General features: G+C 36.0%; 1 protein-coding gene across 3 annotated transcripts in view; it reads right to left on the bottom strand.

Annotated features, from left to right (window-relative positions):
- Nucleotides 1–280: 280 nt before the first annotated feature.
- LOC131054675 (alpha-glucan phosphorylase, H isozyme) overlaps nt 281–21177 on the bottom strand; it is a 67514-nt gene continuing 46617 nt past the window's right edge. For 2 of the 3 annotated variants that reach the window (XM_057989231.2, XM_057989232.2), the window contains 9 exons: nt 7279–7463; nt 7016–7133; nt 6747–6878; nt 4446–4664; nt 4144–4347; nt 3772–3930; nt 3345–3608; nt 2902–3092; nt 281–871 (listed from right to left, as the gene is read on the bottom strand). In XM_057989231.2, coding sequence (XP_057845214.2) covers nt 745–871; nt 2902–3092; nt 3345–3608; nt 3772–3930; nt 4144–4347; nt 4446–4664; nt 6747–6878; nt 7016–7133; nt 7279–7463 — 1599 coding nt within the window. In that variant the 3' untranslated portion in view covers nt 281–744. The remainder of the gene's footprint in view (nt 872–2901; nt 3093–3344; nt 3609–3771; nt 3931–4143; nt 4348–4445; nt 4665–6746; nt 6879–7015; nt 7134–7278; nt 7464–21177) is intronic. The other variant, XM_057989233.2, reaches the window with a different exon arrangement.

The raw sequence follows: 21177 nt of genomic DNA, 5'->3' as shown, positions 1-21177 counted from the left end.
TTCCTATTAAATTCATATTCAGGGTAAGTTTTATATCCAATTTTGAAACTAAATAATTGGAGATTATCAAGAATCTCAGTCCATGTGAGATAAGAGCAAAATAAAGCATAGCATGAGAGTCAAATGCATGCATTCCCATAAGCCAATGTATATGGGATACAAGATCAATATAAGCTTATGGTACAAGAGGTGAGAGCTTTCTTAACTAGAAACTAAACTACGTTCTTTAATACATAAAGTTACGTTGACATACAGTGTGCCTGCCTTTGTAAACCAGCTATCACCAGAATTTGCTTCTATTGCATAAATTAAGGGCTGAAATATTTCAGAAACATATACTAATTAGCACTAGTTCAATACATCCGATTCCAATTGTTTCTAAGGGGGGCACTTTTGTGACATAATTCCCCTCGTGATTCTTTTGGACTATTATTCTGCAACATTCTGAACCTCAAGCAGACTAAGGATGTAGGAAGAAACAATAGAAGTGCCATGGGTATAGGCAAATTATTTTTTAACCAGAAATTAGTAATTTAAGAATAAAGCCAACTAATACAGAGATTTCTCAAGAAATAAGGCTACAATGCATTCTTTTCAACGTGTCCATGCTTGTCAGCACAAACTCATCTATCAAAATGTAAGAAAATTTATTCTACCACCTTTGGATAGTTCCAAACTTCTGTTAAGTTGCACCCAAGAAGAATAGACATTTCAGACCATCTGGATTGTCATCCTTGCTCTAATTTAAGGAACCCTGCACTCCTGGATCTTCCAAATTGCTTTGGCATATTCAGAGATCGTTCGATCGCTGCTAAATTTACCAGAGCCAGCAGTGCTTAAGATTGACATTTTCATCCATTTTTTGGTATCCCTACGTGCAAGAGGCAAACAAAATGTCAGGTTAAGTCTAAATTGAAAATGATTGTTCTCAATTGAAAATGATTTGATTTTTTGGTAGGACCATTTCTGTCATTCAGAAGACACTCGTATACCTGAATAATAAGGAAAAGCTTGTTTTGGAAAGAGAACAATTATGACTTTATGACCTTCCTTTTCCTGACTTTCTTGTGTGGGAAATTCGACTGAGCAGATCAGTAATATTTCATTTAAGATGTTTATCATTGCAATAGGTTGTTTAGTTCAACTACTACAGGAGGGAGCAAGGTCCAAGAACATACTCTTAAGGAAATATATAGGATAGTGTTGTATTCATATGCAATCTACTCGTCACTTGTAAAACAAGTTGAATAATTCTGTCTTTACTGCTCAAGCTGGCACTTGAAAAGCATAATCAAGAAAAATTATGATGCCGATGACAATCATTTCTACAATACCATGTTATGGCCCTAATTAGACCCACACCTCATCAGCTCAACAGTGTCACAAATAATTATACACTACACAATAAACTAGGAACAAGGACTCCAACAAACCTATAATGACATTGGTTAAGACTTCATCTGTCCATGCCATCACCTGCAAGATCAACGGATTAAGGAAGAACTTTGTGTCAATAAGATGTTGTCTAGTGGTAAAAGGGATGTACTCTCTTGGAAGTGGCCTTGGTTAAAGTCCATCTATGAACAGCATCTGATAGAGTCCACCATCCAAAGGACAAAAGAGTGTACATTCCAATTTTATAACAAATCCTAATTTGACTTCATTAAAAGACTGACTCAACAATGGGAGCATCAACTGTTTATAAGAGCTGCAAAGTCAATAGGACATAGGTAGTGTATACATTTTCTAATTAGGGCTCCGACTGCACTTTGTATGAACAACCTGACCATTGCAGTTATAGCAAAAAGCTATGTTACAAGGTTCTCCCAGAACCCTCCATACACGTGGGTTTGGTCTTGAGGCCAATATGCCATTGGTTCACCTAGGTCCCACTTGAGCACCCCAAGTTCCCTTTTGAAGGACCCACACGGAACCCAAGATGCCTAAGCGGAACCCTAGGTAAACGCAAGGGCAACTTATAAAAAATAATAAATTTTTAGAACATTTTTATAAACAAAAAAGTGCCAAATACCTAACTTTTCCCCTTAAGTGATAACATTGTGAAATGGCATGTGGCATGAACCAAGTCCGTAACCCGAGGAACCCAAAGGGAATACAAGGTCTGCCCAAATAAAACAAAATAAACTATTTTATTTATAAACAAAAGAGTGCAAAACACCTAATTTCACCTTTAAGTAATAAGATTGTGAAAATTGAGGTCTCAATTCTCAACCCCCCCTAGTTATTGGGATCTCTTGACATATAAGAATCTAACTCTTTGACTGTGCTGAATTAGGCATTATTGTTGCACAACTTGCTAAAAAACTCTCTAGAAGGCAACATCTACATATGACATGGCTAGTGGAAGTGGCATTGTAACTCATTGTTATTAAAATGAAATTGAACCAAAAGTTGGATTTGATGCTCTTGATGAAGAGCAATATGAAGATTATTGAATATTGATTGTAATTTTCACTGTGTATTAACATTTGACAAGTCAGTGGATTATGAATTTACGAGTCAATTCATTTTTACAAATTATTAGGTATTTAAATATTTTGTTTATTGGAAATTATGAGGTATTTAATTGTCAGTGAACTATGAATTTATGAGTTTATATAAACTTTACTCGTGACCAAGCAAAACTTTTTGCCATACCTGACCCTTGTACTTGTCCCCATCCCCATTCCCATCCCAAGATTGGCAACTTAGACAAAAAGTATACAGTATATACACTTAAATCAACCATCGATGACTTGAGAAAACTATTTGTCAATCCCAGGTGCTGCTGATTCTTATTAAAAATCAAAACACGAGAAAAAAGAAACATGCCAGGTGGCTTGGCACAAAATAATGCTAAGAATTAGAACTGGACAGAAGTTAGGTTTGAAAATTACTCACTTGTATGCATTGTCAACTCGAGATTGAGCTTCCATGTAGCTTGGGAAGTCATAACCTACAAGGAAATAATCACCCCGCCCATAACCGCTGTTTCCTTCAAGTGAGTCCAGCAGTGGAGTGTAGTCATAATCACCAAAAGCGCGGCTTTTTACAAAATTCTTTGCCTCCTCAAAACGAGGGTCAGGAACAAACTATATAAGCATATCCAAAAAAATTAGCTTCAGGTATTTTCAGATAGAAATCAGCTAGGAGACAATTTTTCTCTCCTTCATTAACATATAAAAAAAGTAGGCTTCAGATATTTCTACAGATGCTACACAAGTTGTATACCTATACCATTTATAAAGATAAGTTCAAAATTCAGATTAATTTCCTTGGTTATGTCAACGATTCACAAAAGAAAAATTCAGATGACAAATTTACACATGGATCCAGTTTCTCACCAGGCCTTGTTCTCTCTCTTTTCGTAGCTTTGGTACATCATGGGCTTCAGCACCAAACAAGAAAAAATTATCTTTGCCTATCTCTTCTCTGATTTCTACGTTTGCACCATCAAGTGTACCAATTATCAGACACCCATTCAATGCAAATTTCATGTTGCTAGTGCCACTTGCCTCCATTCCAGCTGTACTGATATGCTGAGATAGCTCACTTCCTGGAATTAGAATTTCTGCAACTGACACGTTGTAGTTTGGGATAAAGACCACCTGCAGAGAAGTGATACCATAGCTTCTATCAGTAAAAGGGCAAAAAACATACAAATATTAACAAGATTAACAACAAATTTAATCTCAAGTAGCATTTAATGCATAACATATCAAAATCTTTGCAAAGAAAAAACATAATACGTGAATGATTAGTTTACTGAACCTTTAAAAGATCCCCAATAGCTGGGTCATTGTTCACAACAGCTCCTACATCATTCACAAGCTTCACAATCCTTTTAGCCTGGGTATATGTTGCAAATGCTTTCCCACCAATCATAATAGTCCGGGGCACTACTTTCTTTCGTTCCTCTGCACTCATCTCCTGCAATAGCAGGTGCACAACAAATACACTTGGGAATCATTTCAACTAAAATGAGTAATTAATCTCCTGAATCCGAATACTCATGAATTGAGAAATATTTTTTGTTCATAGAAAATGAAATGAACCATTAAAAGAGAGAAATCTGAACAATTGATTTTTGAACTATGTTAAATACTTTTCTTTGTCTTAATTGTTGTTTATGATCCACATTACCTTCAATCTCTTGTACCGATATATGGCACCCAAGATATTTAACAACTGACGTTTGTACTCATGGATGCGTTTGATTTGAATATCAAAGAGACTGTTTGGATTAACTTTCACTCCTGTTACTTGAAAAATGTACTGGGCCAAGCGAATTTTGTTGGCCATCTTAGCCGAGGCCCACTCACTTTGCAGCTCACTGTTATCTGAAAACTGACAAAAAAAAAACCTTAATTAGATTTTACTATTTTACATTAGTAGATTCAGACACACCTATGAGGAATGTCAGCGTGCAAGTCAAAATGTCATACTTGGCGTAGGCCTCTAAGAAGATCAAGGTTGGTGACCCATTGATCTGTCTTTAGCCATTTTGTGATAATTGCACTCAGCTCAGGATTGCAAAAACGCAGCCATCGGCGAGGGGTAATACCATTAGTTTTGTTCTGAAATTTCTCTGGCCACAACGAGACATAATCTCGAAACAGTTCATCCTTTAGAATATTGCTATGCAACATAGCAACTCCATTGACCTGGTTGCCAAAATGTCATGTCAGAATAACATGAATCAAAATATCAAATATTGAACAATACTAAGAAATTTTGTTGAATTGTATTTTCATGAATCAGGCATAAGCTTCTTAATCGACCAAAACAAGTGCCCCAAAAGATGCTTACAATCAGCAATGAGACTAATCAAGAAAAGATTTCAGGTGAGATATTCTGAATTCAAACTTGACTAATATCAGAATCTCCTAACCTATGGAAGAAATTAAGAAATTGTATCTTAAAGAAACGAATGCTACATTTAAAAATTTACACCTATTAAAATGACAATAAATCTATGTTACCCCGAGTTTCCAGGACGGGGACGGTAGGGGATGGGGGTACGCGTTTCTGGGATGGTGATTTTTTTTGCCAATTTTGGGGACGGCTAGGTGATGGCTATATAAAAATAGGGAAAATTAAAATATATAGGGAAAATTAAGATATTCATATGAAAACATGGATAAGGCATGCACATATACATTATAGAATCTTAACATATCAGAACTAGCAGAGTTCTTATGCCAAATTTGTGTTAAATTGAGAGTCAAAGTCAAATTGCTTATAGAATTCATTGTCAAAATTCACTGTCAATATGAAGAATTTATGGGGACGTCCCCTAGGAGTCCCTTATCCCCGGGACAGGGACACGTCCCTGGGTAACATAGATAGGATCCAAACATACAGCCACACTTATCTTTAAACTATTAGTGTCGCTAAGATGAAATGGAATACTCCCTGGGGTGGCCTGCACCATTTTGTGCATACAAATTGTTTTTTTTTCTCTATTGTTTTCATCATAAAGGCAAAAACTTTAAAGCCTAGTAAATACTTTTTCTTAAATTGTTGTTTCTGTATATTTATATCAACAAATATTTATACATAGGAAAACATTATCCTAAATAACTGTAAAGAGGCCAACCTTGTTACATTTTTATTATTTACAGAATGTGCGCTATTAATAATTTTTAATATATTTGTATTCTAAAATTAAATATATATTTTTTGTATTATTTTAATAGCCATCCTCAAAATCTATTAAAAAGTTTGTCATAACTGAAACCACGTCCTCTCATTCCCAATTCTCAGAGAAACACTATAAATAAAATAACCATTGCAACGAAAAACAATTTGTTGATATTTTAATTTTTAATGATAAATAAGCATATTGACTTATCACAGTAATAATATTTGCACAAGCGGCAAGACTGATTGGCATGGTTTACGTCTACTGGTTAGTTTTGGCTTTTTCTATAATCCTTTGTCCTATGGTGGAAGTTTTCTTCTTGGAATAATGGTTTGTAAGATTGTTTACGTCTCCATTCCTCAACTTATTGCAATTGCTTGGAGTAGCCCTCTTCTTGTTAGGTTGGGATTATTGCCCCTTTAATATGTTTTTTAAGGAATTTTACACATTAAAGTGTTTGGTAATTTTCAAGGCGGCTAAGTGATCTTGTTAGTATTTTCTTTTCAGTTTCACAACAATCCCAAACACCTTCTACAGGCTTCAAAAGTTTAGTTTTGAAAGGCAGATCTATTGTCTAGTATGCCTTATGACTTTTGCTTTCTATTTTTGCCGAAAGGCCCTGACCCAAGGTGGCTTATCTAGTAAAATAATTTTGCACTAAACAAAGTAAAATGGGTTAAAGAAATCCAATGCCATGCCGTGACATTTTTACTTAGCATAACTAAATGGAAAAAAGTGAATATCTTCTCTAGTGATGGGGGAGAGGGAACAAAAGGGAAAAAATCTACAACCAAAATTAAGGCAACAAGAGTTGTTGCTGGCAATCAACTTAAACAAACTAAACACGATTAGATAGCAAGTATAGGAGTTTACAAGATTGATTTTTCGCATTTCTGATAAGTTGAAACCTGTGTTTTCTAATTAGTGAGTTATATTCATTACTTAACATACAAACACCTCTAAATAAAAACAGATAAAAAAATTAACTAATGACAAGAAAAGCACGACACAAGATAATATTTATGAGGGTCAAACTGTCAAAGAAATCATTTACAATTATAAAATGAATTTAACAACTTACTTTAAAGTGGGAAGCTCTTACCGTATGTGACGATACAACGCACAAGTTTGCCATGCGCACAACAGGTTTTTGAGGATTTGAATCATCTAGGATGCACATATTATTGAATTTGTTCTCCATATCAGGATGCGAAGAATGTATCATTTCTAGAAACTACACTTCAAAACACAACAAAAATGAGTTCCCAAGCTTCGTATATCTTGATATAAAATTCCACTCTCAACTGCATTGAAATAAACATCAGATACATGAATTCAAATGCCTTCATAATTTGAATAATAGGTACTTACACGCTTGTTGATTTCTGCTATTATCTCCATATGACGGGGAAGCAGTTTAGTTAGAAGAGCTACTGACCATTTTTCCAAGGCTTCAGGAAGAACTGTGTGATTGGTGTAAGCAATTGTCCTGAGCATCACAACGTATAATAGTAACAAACTTTACTGTTTAATATGGAATATATCAAGATAGATTAATTGAAACCTAAACCAGCGAACATAAAATACAATCACAGGACAAACAAAAGGTAAATGCATACAAAATTTTGGCATACCTTGTTGTGACAGTCCATGCTTCATCCCATCCAAGGCATTCATCATCCATTAGAATCCGCATTAACTCAGGAATAGATAATGTTGGATGTGTGTCATTCATTTGTACTGCAACCTTACTGGGAAATTCGTTCCATGCAATGGGTTCATTTTCAACTCTTCTCTCTTTGAATCTCGCTATTATATCCTGCAATGTTCAGGAAACAATAATGCAAAGATTAAGAAGTTTTTCTAAAATAGTTTCCTCTTTTCTTTCAGTTTATTTCTATTTGTAATTTGTAGTAAAAAAAATGTTAACCATAAAGCACATTCACAAATGTATTTTTTTTTTCAAGAAATTGAAAAGAATTTCCTGTGAAATCTGAGATCTGTAATCTGTATCACAATTTTCATGTCTTCTTTTGACATGATTTTTTTTATTCATGGAATCATAGGGTTTCACTATATTTTATTCTGGTTGCCTCAGTCATCTATCCATATGTTTGTTTAAAAAGAGTCTTCTCAAATGATTCTATTTTTCGTATTTCCAAAATTGCAAAATATTTCTCAAGAATAAAATCCATTACTTGTACGGAGTTGTAGCAATTAATTATTTGATCTCTTCTCCAAGGTATATGAACTTTGAAACCAACAATGTTTAATATTTGCTTATAATTTAGTATTCCTTTCTATTTTTAAAAAAAACCCTTTTCATCAAAAGAGTCGAGGAAGATACTTTTCAAAAGAGACTGCTCGGATGAACTGTCCAAATCCAATCAACGATTTAAATTCTCTTACAATCTTTGTAGGTGCCAACCCACCAGAGACACCAATCCCCACTACTAAGCACTGACTTAGCAAGAGACATCAATCACTTCTATTGAGAGGCACCAATCTCTAAATGAACAAAATTTCACCATCTTGAATATTTTATCTTCAATAGATGATGATCATTTGAAGAATAGATCTGCTCTAATAAGTCTGCTCTGCTGTAATAAATCATAAAGATATTGCTTTTATTGTTTGCTTTCTTACCCCAAACTCATCTTCAATTTATACAATATTATGCCTCTTCATGAAGGGGGCGATTCTTCCTCGAGGAGATCGGCCACTTGCAAAATAATAATTTTATTTTTATTTTTATTTTCCCCAAGTTGGATGACCATATCAAAAGGGTTGGCCAAGTCAAAGAGACCCCCAAAAATATTAAATTATTTTTTTAACATTTGGGTCATCCATCTTATTTTTTATTTGAATTAATTCCCAATGAATTCCAAGAGGGTTGGCCATCTTTTGATTAACTCCAACGCTGCCTTAAACAATGTAAAGTCTTCCTCTTAATAGAAAAAAAGATCTCCTTAGAATGATGTGACCTGCCTTGAATAAAGGGGACTGATTTGTATATTCGAAGTAGGTTTTGGCCACAATTTTCTTCTTTAACAACATCAATAAGTTCTACTCTTCTTTGACATCAATGACAACAATATTTAAGACGTGGAGGTTTGTGGTTAAGGTCACAATGAGTTTGAAAGCTTAAATCTTGTTGCACTTATTTTTAAAGGGTCATTTACATGTCACAATATGTAATGTCCCCGACTAGGAGGCTACCAATTCTCAATGATTAACGTACATCACTATTCATTTAAATCAGATTAAATTAAGAAACAATTAATAATTCATAATACATTTGACAGTTAACATACTTAAGCCCCAATTCCTTACTTCTCTCCTAATAATCAACCCTAAGGAGGATGGGGAATTACTTGTCATGGGGCGCTTGGAAACCAATCTACAAGTAGGCTCCCTCAAGGCTTCAAACCGCGTCCATATCCCATCTTGTGATTCAACTACCTTGTGAGGAATTACTTCACCTCTCCCTAACAAAACCAACCTATCCTCTTAAGGGGCAATAGCGAGTGATTAAGGGAATGGGCTAGGAGTGTACTAACTTCAAATGGATTATGAATAATTATGTAATTAATTAGATTAAGTTAATTATTATATAAACATGAATTACCAATGTAAATTTTGTTATTTCTGAAATAATGTATAAGATAAGAATAGTTATAATATCTATATATTATAGGCCCTATTTCTGCCTTAACTCTAGTAATATTCAGACGTAATCATAATTGTAAATAAGTATTTAATTTATAATCAAGATCATCATACCAAACTGATATTTTCAACAATAGCTGCAATAATCTGCCAGTGAACAAGTATTGTCTTCAGAGAATCTGATCTGCTAACCCAAAATCATTATCCTTCCATGATCTTCCCTTCTTGGTTGCTTGGATTGGATATTTATATCTTCCCATAGATGGTGAGAAGTCACAACCCTTCATATGCTTACAACTGATTGTAAGAGAGTTGATTCTTCATAACTAATGTTTTGCTTAACCTTATTGAATCATTTCTTAACCTTCACACTAAATGAATCGCTGCCCTTTTATTATTATCATTTGTTATCGCTGACTTTGCAATATAACTTTTAAATTGCACCCCTTCATGAATGCTTCTTCATAGACTTTAATCGCACCTTTCATTAACTGTCATTAATGAAATTGCTGCATATTGGATTTCCTGCATAGTTAAGATCGCTCCATTGCTATATTTCATCCTTAATCCAATCGCTTAAGTATAGCATGGTTGCCTCTTGCTAGATACATTAATTTCTGGGTTCTAAAACCTCAGAAAATCGTTAAGTCTCATAAATGAGACAATTTTCTGATCAACAAGTTCTCTTTCTTTATTTGTTTCTGTTTTCGTTCATGCTAGAAGGCGGATAAGAAGTAGTTGATAGGCTGGGACATGACACAACATGTCCAATTCCAAGGCGAAATAGTTGGGAAATAATTTAATATTGGACCTAGGATCCAAATCTCAAGTGCACAGGTTAATATACTATGCTTTTGGTTGACATAATTGCTAGACTGGAAAAAAGTAATCACCTAATTAATTATTATTAGGTCTCTAATCACACTAGCATGCTTGAATTTACTTGGGTCATGTGATTTTTTGTCTCAAGTCATAAGATTAGGATATATGTTGTGATCTAATTATATCCTCATCAGTTCCATCCTTGTCTTTATAACAAGGGTTTTATTATATATTGTAATCATAATCATTTTGCATCTAATGAAATCTCAATCTTCATAGCAAATCAGTTGCTTTTCTCGTGTGATAAAGTTTTTTATTTGTAAGCAATCTTTGGGATGCTCTGGGAGTTCAATCAACTCCAACATGGTATCAAAGCTTCAGATTTGTAATTCCTTGTCCTTTTTAGAGTGATTCTATCTTGAACATTCAAATAATGCATCTTGGAGCAAGATGAATATCATTGTTGTGTTCAAAATGCCCAAAAACCTTCCGATCATTTGTCAAATCATCGGAAACTGAATTTGAAATATCTCTAAGGCATTATTTTGGTGGGTTCTAGATTTTGACAAGAAAAATTAATATAGTTGTATGAATCCATATGGCCATACAAATCCATGCTACATTCTACCTACCCCTACATCATCCCTGCTCAAGTCTAAAAATTTTGGTGATTTCTGATTTTTGCAATGATCATTGTATTAAATTCAGCATACGATTTATCATCAGCTGTACAGTTTTTGGCAAGGTCAATAAGAGGCTAACATCTTCAATGTCATCGACAGTCGACAATTTAAATCAATGAGCTGTTGTGAAAATTTCCCAACAACTTTGCTTTTCTAGTAGGTCTTTGCTCACCCCAGCCATACACCATCACCAAGTTTTCACAACCGTCATCTCAGATATTTGCCCACTAACCACTATCACATAGTCCAATCCTAGCCCAGCTACTACCATATCTCCATCATCGTGCTACTCCGTCAGCAACATTGTCGCTCTACTACAAGACAACCACCATCCAGCTACCTAGGAATTGGCAGGCAACCATTTGGGAGCCACCAAGGCTCTACCTTGTTTTTTTTACAGTTTTTTAGACATAACTTGGACATGTGGTATCAAATTTTCAAATTTGAATAATTGACAGAAAGCTGGTTCTAAATACTTTCCAATGGTGCTGGTATTTTTTCTAAATTTTTCTCTTGATAAGCTTTATTGCCTACCAAAACCAAATCATTCTTTTTGGCTTTAGAGTTTATATCTCTTTGTTGTCTATTTCTCCAATTTTCATGGTTCTTGTGGTATTGGAAAGGTATTCACAATCTCTTCGCAATCATCTATGCACTTTTCTAGAATCTACCCCAAATATCTTTTATTCAGTTTGTAACATATTTGCATTCAAGTTGATTACTTAGGAATCTTGGTACTTGAAATAGTTTTGTTTCCATGAGATCACTTCATTTCAGCCTATTCATGTGTATTGAAATTATTGGTCTTTGATTTTATCGTTTAAGGAGGTATCATTGGTTTTTCCAGTTCATCCTATAATAATCTTGAATTAGGATAATAACGAGTCCTAGCAAAATGGCATCCTAACACATCTCAAGTGGCTTAATCTTTTTTCCTTATTTTTATTCTCATACGTAAACTAGCTACATCTAGAAGGAAATTAGCATGGAGTAATAATATTGATCATGTTGTAGGATTGATTTGTTCTAGTGTTGACCATGACACTGTGTTTTATCAAACATTGATTACATTCACATACTCTGGACTGAAATCAGTGTTCCATGAGTGTTGAGGACGGGGGGACCAAGCGCCTAAGTTTGGGGACGGCAGGAGAACGGTGAGGGGACGGCAGCGCAGGGGGCGGGGTGGTGGTGCTGATATAGTTATACATATACATATACATATAGTACTTGAAAAACTAGTTTTGAAAAGATGTATGACAATATTACAGTATAAGAATTACATTTCAAATGAGACTATAGGAAAAAATTTGAAATACTAAATCTAAATACCAAGATTTCTTCAATGCTACTTGTGTTGTCATATGGAGCCCAATCAAACTCGGAGGTTAAATTTTCCCTACTTCTATCGGCGCGGTTTCCCCTTATATTTTTCAACGGGGGGTTGGGGGCAGCGCCCCCCAAGTTGGGGTCAAGGGGCAACGCCCCGCGAGGCCAAAAATACTTTTATTATTTTCTAAAGGCGTCGGGTGTTATTTTTCTATTGGCCCACGTCCAATTAGGGTTACCCCTTAAGCCCCCCGAAAGTCACTTTTTTTTAAATTATAATTTTAAACATTGCATATACGCATACTTGCAAAACTCGGCGAGCAATTCAAAAACTCGCGAGTAATCGCGATCCAAAATGCTGCGCGAGTTAATCGCGGAAATACTCGGGCCGATTTTTTTATATACTCGCCACGATTTTTTTGGCAAATAATCGCCGTTAATGGCCAAAACCCGCCCGAAACACGGCACAAAATGCGAGAAAAACGCGACTTAAGTCGTAGGCAAAAAAAAAACCGAAGTCTTTATTCCATTTCGCGGCTCGCGCGACTCCGGAAGGCAAAAAACGCCATGCGATTTGCATAGGGTTTGCATTTGCACGCACGACCAGGTATCTTTTTGTATTGTTTTATTTCGAATACACAGTCATTTTGACTGTGTAATACACAGTCATTTGAAATGACTGTGTATTACACAGTCAAAATGACTGTATTGTTTGCATTTGCACGCACGACCAGGTATCTTTTTGTATTGTTTTATTTCGAATACACAGTCATTTTGACTGTGTATTACACAGTCAAAATGGCTGTATTGTTTGCATTTGCACGCACGACCAGGTATCTTTTTGTATTGTTTTATTTCGAATACACAGTCATTTTGACTGTGTAATACACAGTCATTTGAAATGACTGTGTATTACACAGTCAAAATGACTGTATTGTTTGCATTTGCACGCACGACCAGGTATCTTTTTGTATTGTTTTATTTCGAATGACTAAGACTGTGTAATACACAGTCATTTGAAAATGACTGTGTATTACACAGTCTTAGTCATTTCAAATGACTGTGTATTACACAGTCACAGTCATTTCAAATGACTGTGTAATACACAATCATTAGTAATTACAATTTACAGTCATTTCAAATGACTGTGTATTACACAGTCATCAGTCATTTCAAATGACTGTGTAATACACAGTCATTTGAAAATGACTGTGTATTACACAGTCACAGTCATTTCAAATGACTGTGTAATACACAGTCATTTCAAAATGACTGTGTAATACACAGTCATTTCAAATACACTGTCATTTGAAAATGACTGTGTAATACACAGTCATTTGGAAATGACTGTGTATTACACAGTCATTTCAAATGACTGATGACTGTGTAATACACAGTCATTTGAAAATGAATGTGTATTACACAGTCATTTGAAAATGAATGTGTATTACACAGTCATTTGAATTTGAAATGACTGTGACTGTGTAATGATGACTGTGTAATACACAGTCATTTGAAATGACTGTGACTGTGTAATGATGACTGTGTAATACACAGTCATTTGAAAATTTGAAATGACTGTGTATTACACAGTCATTTGAAAATTGAAATGACTGTGACTGTGTAATACACAGTCATTTGAAATGACTGTGACTGTGTAATGATGACTGTGTAATACACAGTCATTTGAAAATTTGAAATGACTGTGTATTACACAGTCATTTGAAAATTGAAATGACTGTGATTGTGTAATGATGACTGTGTAATACACAGTCATTTGAAAATTTGAAATGACTGTGTATTACACAGTCATTTCAAAATGATTGTGTATTACACAGTCACAGTCATTTCAAATGACTGTGTAATACACAGTCATTTCAAATTTTCAAATGACTGTGTATTACACAGTCATCATTACACAATCATAGTCATTTCAATTTTCAAATGACTGTGTAATACACAGTCATTTCAAATTTTCAAATGACTGTGTATTACACAGTCATCATTACACAGTCACAGTCATTTCAAATGACTGTGTATTACACAGTCACAGTCATTTCAATTTTCAAATGACTGTGTAATACACAGTCATTTCAAATTTTCAAATGACTGTGTATTACACAGTCATCATTACACAGTCACAATCATTTCAAATTCAAATGACTGTGTAATACACATTCATTTTCAAATGACTGTGTATTACACAGTCATCAGTCATTTGAAATGACTGTGTAATACACAGTCATTTCCAAATGACTGTGTATTACACAGTCATTTTCAAATGACTGTGTAATACACAGTCATTACAGTCATTTCAAAATTTCAAATGACTAATGACTGTGTAATACACAGTCATTTTCAAATTTTGAAATGACTGTGTAATACATAGTCATTTTCAAATGACTGATGACTGTGTAATACATTAATCATTAATGTACATTGTAATTAATGACTGTGTATTACACAGTCAATTGTGAAATACTCATAGTCATTTGAAAATTGAAATGACTGTCAACTGTGTAATGTCAATGTGTATTAAAGTATTTCATTTAAATTTAAATTTGAAGTTAAAAACTTAAAAAAATACACAACCAATTAAAAATTTTAATTTTAGAGAGTCATCTATTAATAGATGACTGTAAATAAAATACAGTTATACAGTCATTGTAATTTTTGGATGTTTGTGATTTTTTTTGGTAACAATGTTATTTATCTCTAAATGTTGCCTCTCTTTTGCTAGGTTCTTTTCCACATCTTTTTGAAAGAAAATGGATTCAGCTTCTACAGTTAAAGTTGGTGGCAAAAAGAGAGACCCTTGTTGGAAACATGGGAGACCAGGTCCAAAACGAGGAGATGTTTTTTGCAACCATTGCAAAAAAATTGTAAAAGGTGGCATTAATAGGTTCAAATATCACCTTGCAAAAATTCAATGCCGAGATACCACAAGCTGTACGGAATGTACTGAAGAGGCTACGAGAGATGCAATAGCAACGCTTGAAGCATATGATCAAAGGAAGGCAACAAAAAAGAGAACAGCAGAGGCAATGGTAGCCCCAAGGGCAGATTTGAGTTCCATGGGGTCACATATGGTTCTTCCCTTGGGCCACGGATACGAGCAAAGGGAACTTTGGACAGCAACATGGAAAACTTCTTTATTCCACGTAACACTCCTGGTGCACAACCTGGATTGCTTGGCACTGCATGGAATAAAGAGGCTCACCAACAAGCCAAGGTGGCGTGTGCTAGATTTTTTATCTACAACGATGTTCCGTTCAATGCTATTTCTAGTCCATCTTGGGACCAATTGGTCACCGCGTTGACTGTGGCAGGTAAGGGGTTCAAATCCCCAAGCCGTTACGAGGTAAGTGGACCGTTATTGCAGGATGAGGTCCAAAACACTCATGCATTAGTGGAAGAGCAAAGGACTATTTGGGAAAAGAATGGCTGCACCATTCTTTCTGATGGATGGACAGATGGTAGGAACAGGACACTCATCAACTTTCTAGTTGCTTCAGGAGGACAGTTAGTATTTTTAAAATCAATTGATGCCTCCAATGAAGTGAAGAATGCGGAGACCTTGTGCAACATGTTGGATGAAGTGGTGATGGATGTGGGAGTGCAGAATGTCATCCAAGTTGTGACTGATAATGCAGCTGCATATGTCGCAGCCGGCAAACTTCTAATGGCTAGACATCCGACATTATTTTGGAGCCCTTGTGCTGCCCATTGTCTTGACTTGCTCCTTGAGGACATAGGGAAACTAAGTTGGGTAAAGAAAGTGGTTGAAGATGGAAGGAATATCACCAAATACATCTACAATCACACATGGGTCCTGAATCTTATGAGAGAGCACACTTAAGGTAAGGATCTTGTGCGGTCGGGGGTCACACGCTTTGCTACCAATTTCCTCACCTTGCAGAGCATACTTGCTACATTGCCCAACCTGAAGCGGATGTTCGTGAGTGAAAGATGGTTGGGGAGTCCTTATGCTACAAAGCCTGAAGCAGAGAAGGTTGTGATTGCCATTTTTGATACTAATTTTGCCAAGATAGTGGAGGAGATCATCAATGTAAGTTTTGAAACTTTAATTGATGATTTATTATTTAATTTTCTAATATTTCAATCTGCTGATTTTGTTAGATTTTTTATATCTAGGTGTCGGAACCGTTGGTGAGGGTGCTACGAATGGTGGATGGGGATCATAACTCCATGGGGTATCTATATGAGGCCATGGATAAGGCCAAAGAGGCGATTCAACACTTGTATGGGTCAAACAAGACCAAGTATGAACCCATATGGCGCATAATTGATCGGAGGTGGAACCATCAACTCCACCAACATATTCATGCTGCTGCCTACTTCTTGAATCCCAAGTTTTTTTACTCTCCGAGTTTCAGAGCAGATGCAGAGGTTAGAATTGGCCTTGACACATGCATTCGGAGATTAGTTGATGATGAGATCCTTCGAGACCTGATACTTGATGAGTTGCAGAGTTATAAGAAGGCCTTAGGGGAATTGTTTTCTTCACCTGATTGCAAACGTAGGAGAGCCACCTTACGACCAGGTAAAAAAAAACATATGTTTAATTTTTACCATTTATTTCTCTCTTTAAGATTATTGAAATCTTTACAAGTTATAAATCACATTTTGTATCCTTGCAGATTTGTGGTGGGAAGATTATGGTGCCACAACGCCTAATCTTCAAAAGCTTGCCATCCGCATATTATCACAGCCTTGTAGTGCTTCTGGTTGTGAGCGCAACTGGAGTGTTTTTGAGAACATCCACACAAAAAAGCGCAATAGGTTGACTCAACAACGCTTGAATGATCTTGTCTATGTGCGGTACAACATTCGATTACATGAGAAGAAGGTGCTAGGGCAAGATTCACATGAAGCACTTGACTTGGATGACATTGATCCATATGCAGCAGAATGGGTTGCTTCTCCTGATGATGTTGATAATGATTTGGATCCATTCCTTACTAATGAGCAGCTGAGTGAGTTGGAGAGGGCAAGAGAGGAATGGGATGCGGAAGTGGCAGCACGTGAGGAGGAGCAGGAGGTTGATCATGCAGCAGAGGCACCTGTTAGTGTTGAGGATGTTGCCACTACTTCAGCACCACCCACCCAGCGGCCACAATCTGTTTTGAGCTTTAGTCGTAGACGCAATTTATGATTTCTTATTTTCATTGATACCAAAGTTTGAACTTGATATGTAATCAGAATTTCAGAGGTTCTTGTTTTGTGGTCTATGACTCTATAACTCTATGAGACTGTCACTATGATACGTTGATATGTATTGAACTCTTATACATATGTTGCACTTGGTTTTTGGTTTATGCTATGATACTTGCATTTGTTGCTATGTATTACCAAAAAAATTTGATTTATATATCATGGAAATCATATATGTTATACAAATTTGGTGTAAATGTGTGTTTTTGAATTATATATAAAAAAAAATGTATTTTCAAATGTTCGATAAAGTTGCCGAGTTTTGCCGAGTTTTTTGCCGAGTTTTGGCGAGTCCCGAGTTTTTAAAATTTTTTGGCCTTGCCGAGTTATTGCAAAATCCGAGTTTTTCATCTTTGCATATACGTGGGGGCGACGGGAGACGTCTGGGCGTCTTCCCATCCTTCGAGAGACGGTTGCACGTCTCTCGAAGGATGGGGAGACACAGAGACGTCTCCCCATCTCCAGCGACGCTTGGGTGGCGGTGGCGGGACGGCGGGGGATGTCGCGTCCCCATCCCCCCGGCCCGAAGACATCTTCGTCTCCAAGACGCGGCAAAAAAGGGGGGGGGGGGGCATGGAACACTAACTAAAATCCAAAAGATCTTTCGAGACCCTCATATCTCTCCATTCCCAAATGATCCTACTATAGACTTTCTCTTTCCCCTTCATGATACAGATAATATACGATTTGATGATGATACTTTATAAGAGCTAAACAATATTGTAGGTCTTGCATATTCTAATGGTGAAAGAATTCTCTTATTTCTTTCTCTCCTATTGATATCACATCTTCATCTTTTGTTGCTCATGAGACAAGTATGCTACATCCATGGCCCCTATTTATTCAATGTAGCTAGACATTCATCTTCTTTTAGATATAGCCACTTGGGATTCCTATCTATTGTAATGTCCCCTTCTCCGCAGTAATTAGTTTAGTTGGCCGTTAGCCTATTTTAGAGGCCCGTAGGCTAGTTGGGAGCAAAAATTAGGGTTTCCTATTTTCTAGGAGGATTCTTTGGTGTTTCCAGGGGTGTATGTGGGAGTTTGACAGTTTGGATTCTAGATTCCTTTTGGGTTTTCAGAGAGCTTCAAAACGTTTCGACATGCATCTCCATCGGGTGACTCTTTCCAGACTTACTATTTTTAGTAAGTGCGACGACTACTCAAAATGTGGTTAAAATCACTTTGGAAACACTTACTTTATTTAGCAATATGCTATTTTTAGTAAGTACTATTTTTAGCAGTTCTATTTTTAGCAGGATGTCAGCGAGCCTATTCAGATGGCTATTTTCAGCAGGTCAGTTTGAGCAGTTGGTCTTCCAAGCATTTTTTGGTGCTATCCTTGGCAAGGGCTCTTCAGCTCAGTTCGGTGACTATTTCTAGCAGGGCAATTCTCTCAGCTTGTTTCCCCATATCCCTAGAGCTTGTTTTGGCAGGTTCAGTATTTGATGAAAAATGGTGTTTTGAATTAAATTATAACTGAACCATTTATTTTAAAGGGACTGCTTAAGTTATATTGATATCTAAGTCATTTCCTTAATTATATATTGGGCGATTTATTGTTGAGGAAAAATACTTTATATAGTGAAATATTAATAAGGCAAGATGGACGCCTTATGGAAAAATAAGTTAATTTTATAATATATTTCACTTATCTACCTTGGATGCCACATTATGATTTTATTGTCATTTTTATAAAGTATATTTGCTCCTATGAGGAGGTCGATTTGGAGAAAGGAGAAATGAAATGTAATTTCAAAATAATGTGAAGTGAATGTGCATTTGGGTTTGGCGTTCATTTGGACGGAATGTGAATTTGAATTTGGAGACACAAAGTCTATAAATAAGAGTGTTGGGCTCTTGTTTTTGGTATCCAAGAATTTAAATAATGAAATGTTGCCAAAATGCAAAGTGAAATTTTCAGGGAACGCTTACCTCCTAGCCATAGCTTGATTTCTTGCTTGCAATACAGCAACTAGTCGATCCATAGACTGCTCTTCATTCAGAGGAGTGGATTGAAGATAATGTTGCAAATTTACATATTAGATTTCTGATTTTTGGGAGTGTTGTGTGTTGTTGTTGTTAGTCGCGGAGTGTGCTGAAGTGGATTTTGGATCACAGGTCTCAGTGTGTCATTCTTCTCGTTCTAGGTATTTCATCTATCTTTCTTTATGGTTTAGGCGATTCATTTTGCAAGTTTATAGAGCTTAAAATGGTGTTTTGGATTTTATTTTTGCAAAATCATACCTTAGCTGGTCGTACCATGTGGCTGAGCGCTTTGGAATGCATGCATAAATTATTGAGGTCGGTTTGCCATGTTTTGTTGTCCTAGAATGATGGCCTACCTCCTAGTGATCATTTTCTTTCAGTTTCGTGTCATTTGGTTAAGAATTGGGTGAGTTGTGAGTGTTTTAGTGGGAATTGGTGTTGCTGGTCTGTGTGTTTTGAGCATGCTGGGAGTATATCAGAATTAGAGTTTTTGGTGTTTGGAGTTGGTTTTGGGGTGTGTGAGTTCATTGGTGTGAAGAGAAAGGACTTGGTTTAATTTGCAGCTGTTGGTCATGTTATTGCACTTGGTTCATCACTCCTATATGCTATGATTCATATTGTAATGCTGGTAGTAGTACTAACAACAGTTTCTATTGTTCTTTCTTGTCCCACTGCATAAGTGGAAGAGGCTGGCCTTGCCGCCTATCTTTGGAATAGTGATTTCCCTTAAATTGTAATCCATATTGTGCATTGTAAAGTTGGTTAGTAGTACTAACAACTATCTAATTGGATTATTGCTCTTAGTCCCACTGCATAAGTGGAAGAGGTTGGCTTTGCCGCCTATTTTGAATATTTTAATACTATCCTCCCACTGCATAAGCAGTAGAGTTGATTGTAATTTCATTTCTAGTCCTCCCGCTGAACAAGCAGTTGAGTGATTGCATTCTTCAGTTCTTTAGCTTGTCCTTGGCTGGTTTACCACCAAGTGATTGCATTGTTTTCATTATCCCACTGTATAAGCGGAAGGGGTTGGCTTGCCGCCTAAAGATTGTAATCATTTTCAGTTATTGGCATCTAACGATCCCCTCGACACTGTATGATCTCACCCTCCCAAATTGGGCTCTCGGTGATCAAAAAGTGGAGGGTTACTTTCAGCAGCATTTGGTTTTCATTTCCTAACCATAACAAGTGTTGTGTTGAATGTAATTGTGGAAAAAAATATGGAAAAAAATTAAGGGGAATATTTCATCTATCAAGCATTTCATCCCTATTTATGGAGTCTCACATCTCTAATTTGGAGGATTCATTTGCGGACATCCATATCCTCTTTGATGATAGCCCCATCTTTATTGTTATGCCATCCTCTTTGTCTTTGGAACTTGTTTTTCATCAGTCTTCACAGGATTATGGATTGGTTTCACCTAGTATTGACATGCGGACATTTGAGCAATTTTTAGGCACGCGTTTGTATTCAGATTCCCCATTCATCCAAATTATGGGAATGGCTTCTCCAATCGCCAATCGATCTATTTCTTCCCAAGGGGAGAAATGTTGTTTGTAGGCAATGAATCATTTTCTATCTTGAAATAGTTTTGTTTGGTTGATTATAATCCTTCCACAACGCTTATGGGGATAGGGCTAAAGTTGTCAGCCCATGATAATGATTCATTGGTCAATGAGTCGATCCATAGATAATTGGTGAGCCATTTGATATATTTTACATCCAAAAGACAAGATCTTTGTTTTGTTGTCAATTACCTCTCTAATTTTTAGCCCAACATCTTTTTCATTGGTAAACAATAAAATA

Source organism: Cryptomeria japonica, chromosome 8, assembly GCF_030272615.1.
Source record: "Cryptomeria japonica chromosome 8, Sugi_1.0, whole genome shotgun sequence".
NCBI classification, from domain to species: Eukaryota; Viridiplantae; Streptophyta; class Pinopsida; order Cupressales; family Cupressaceae; genus Cryptomeria; species Cryptomeria japonica.
Note: the sequence above shows the minus strand (reverse complement) of the source record. Positions and strands in the feature narration are given on the sequence as shown.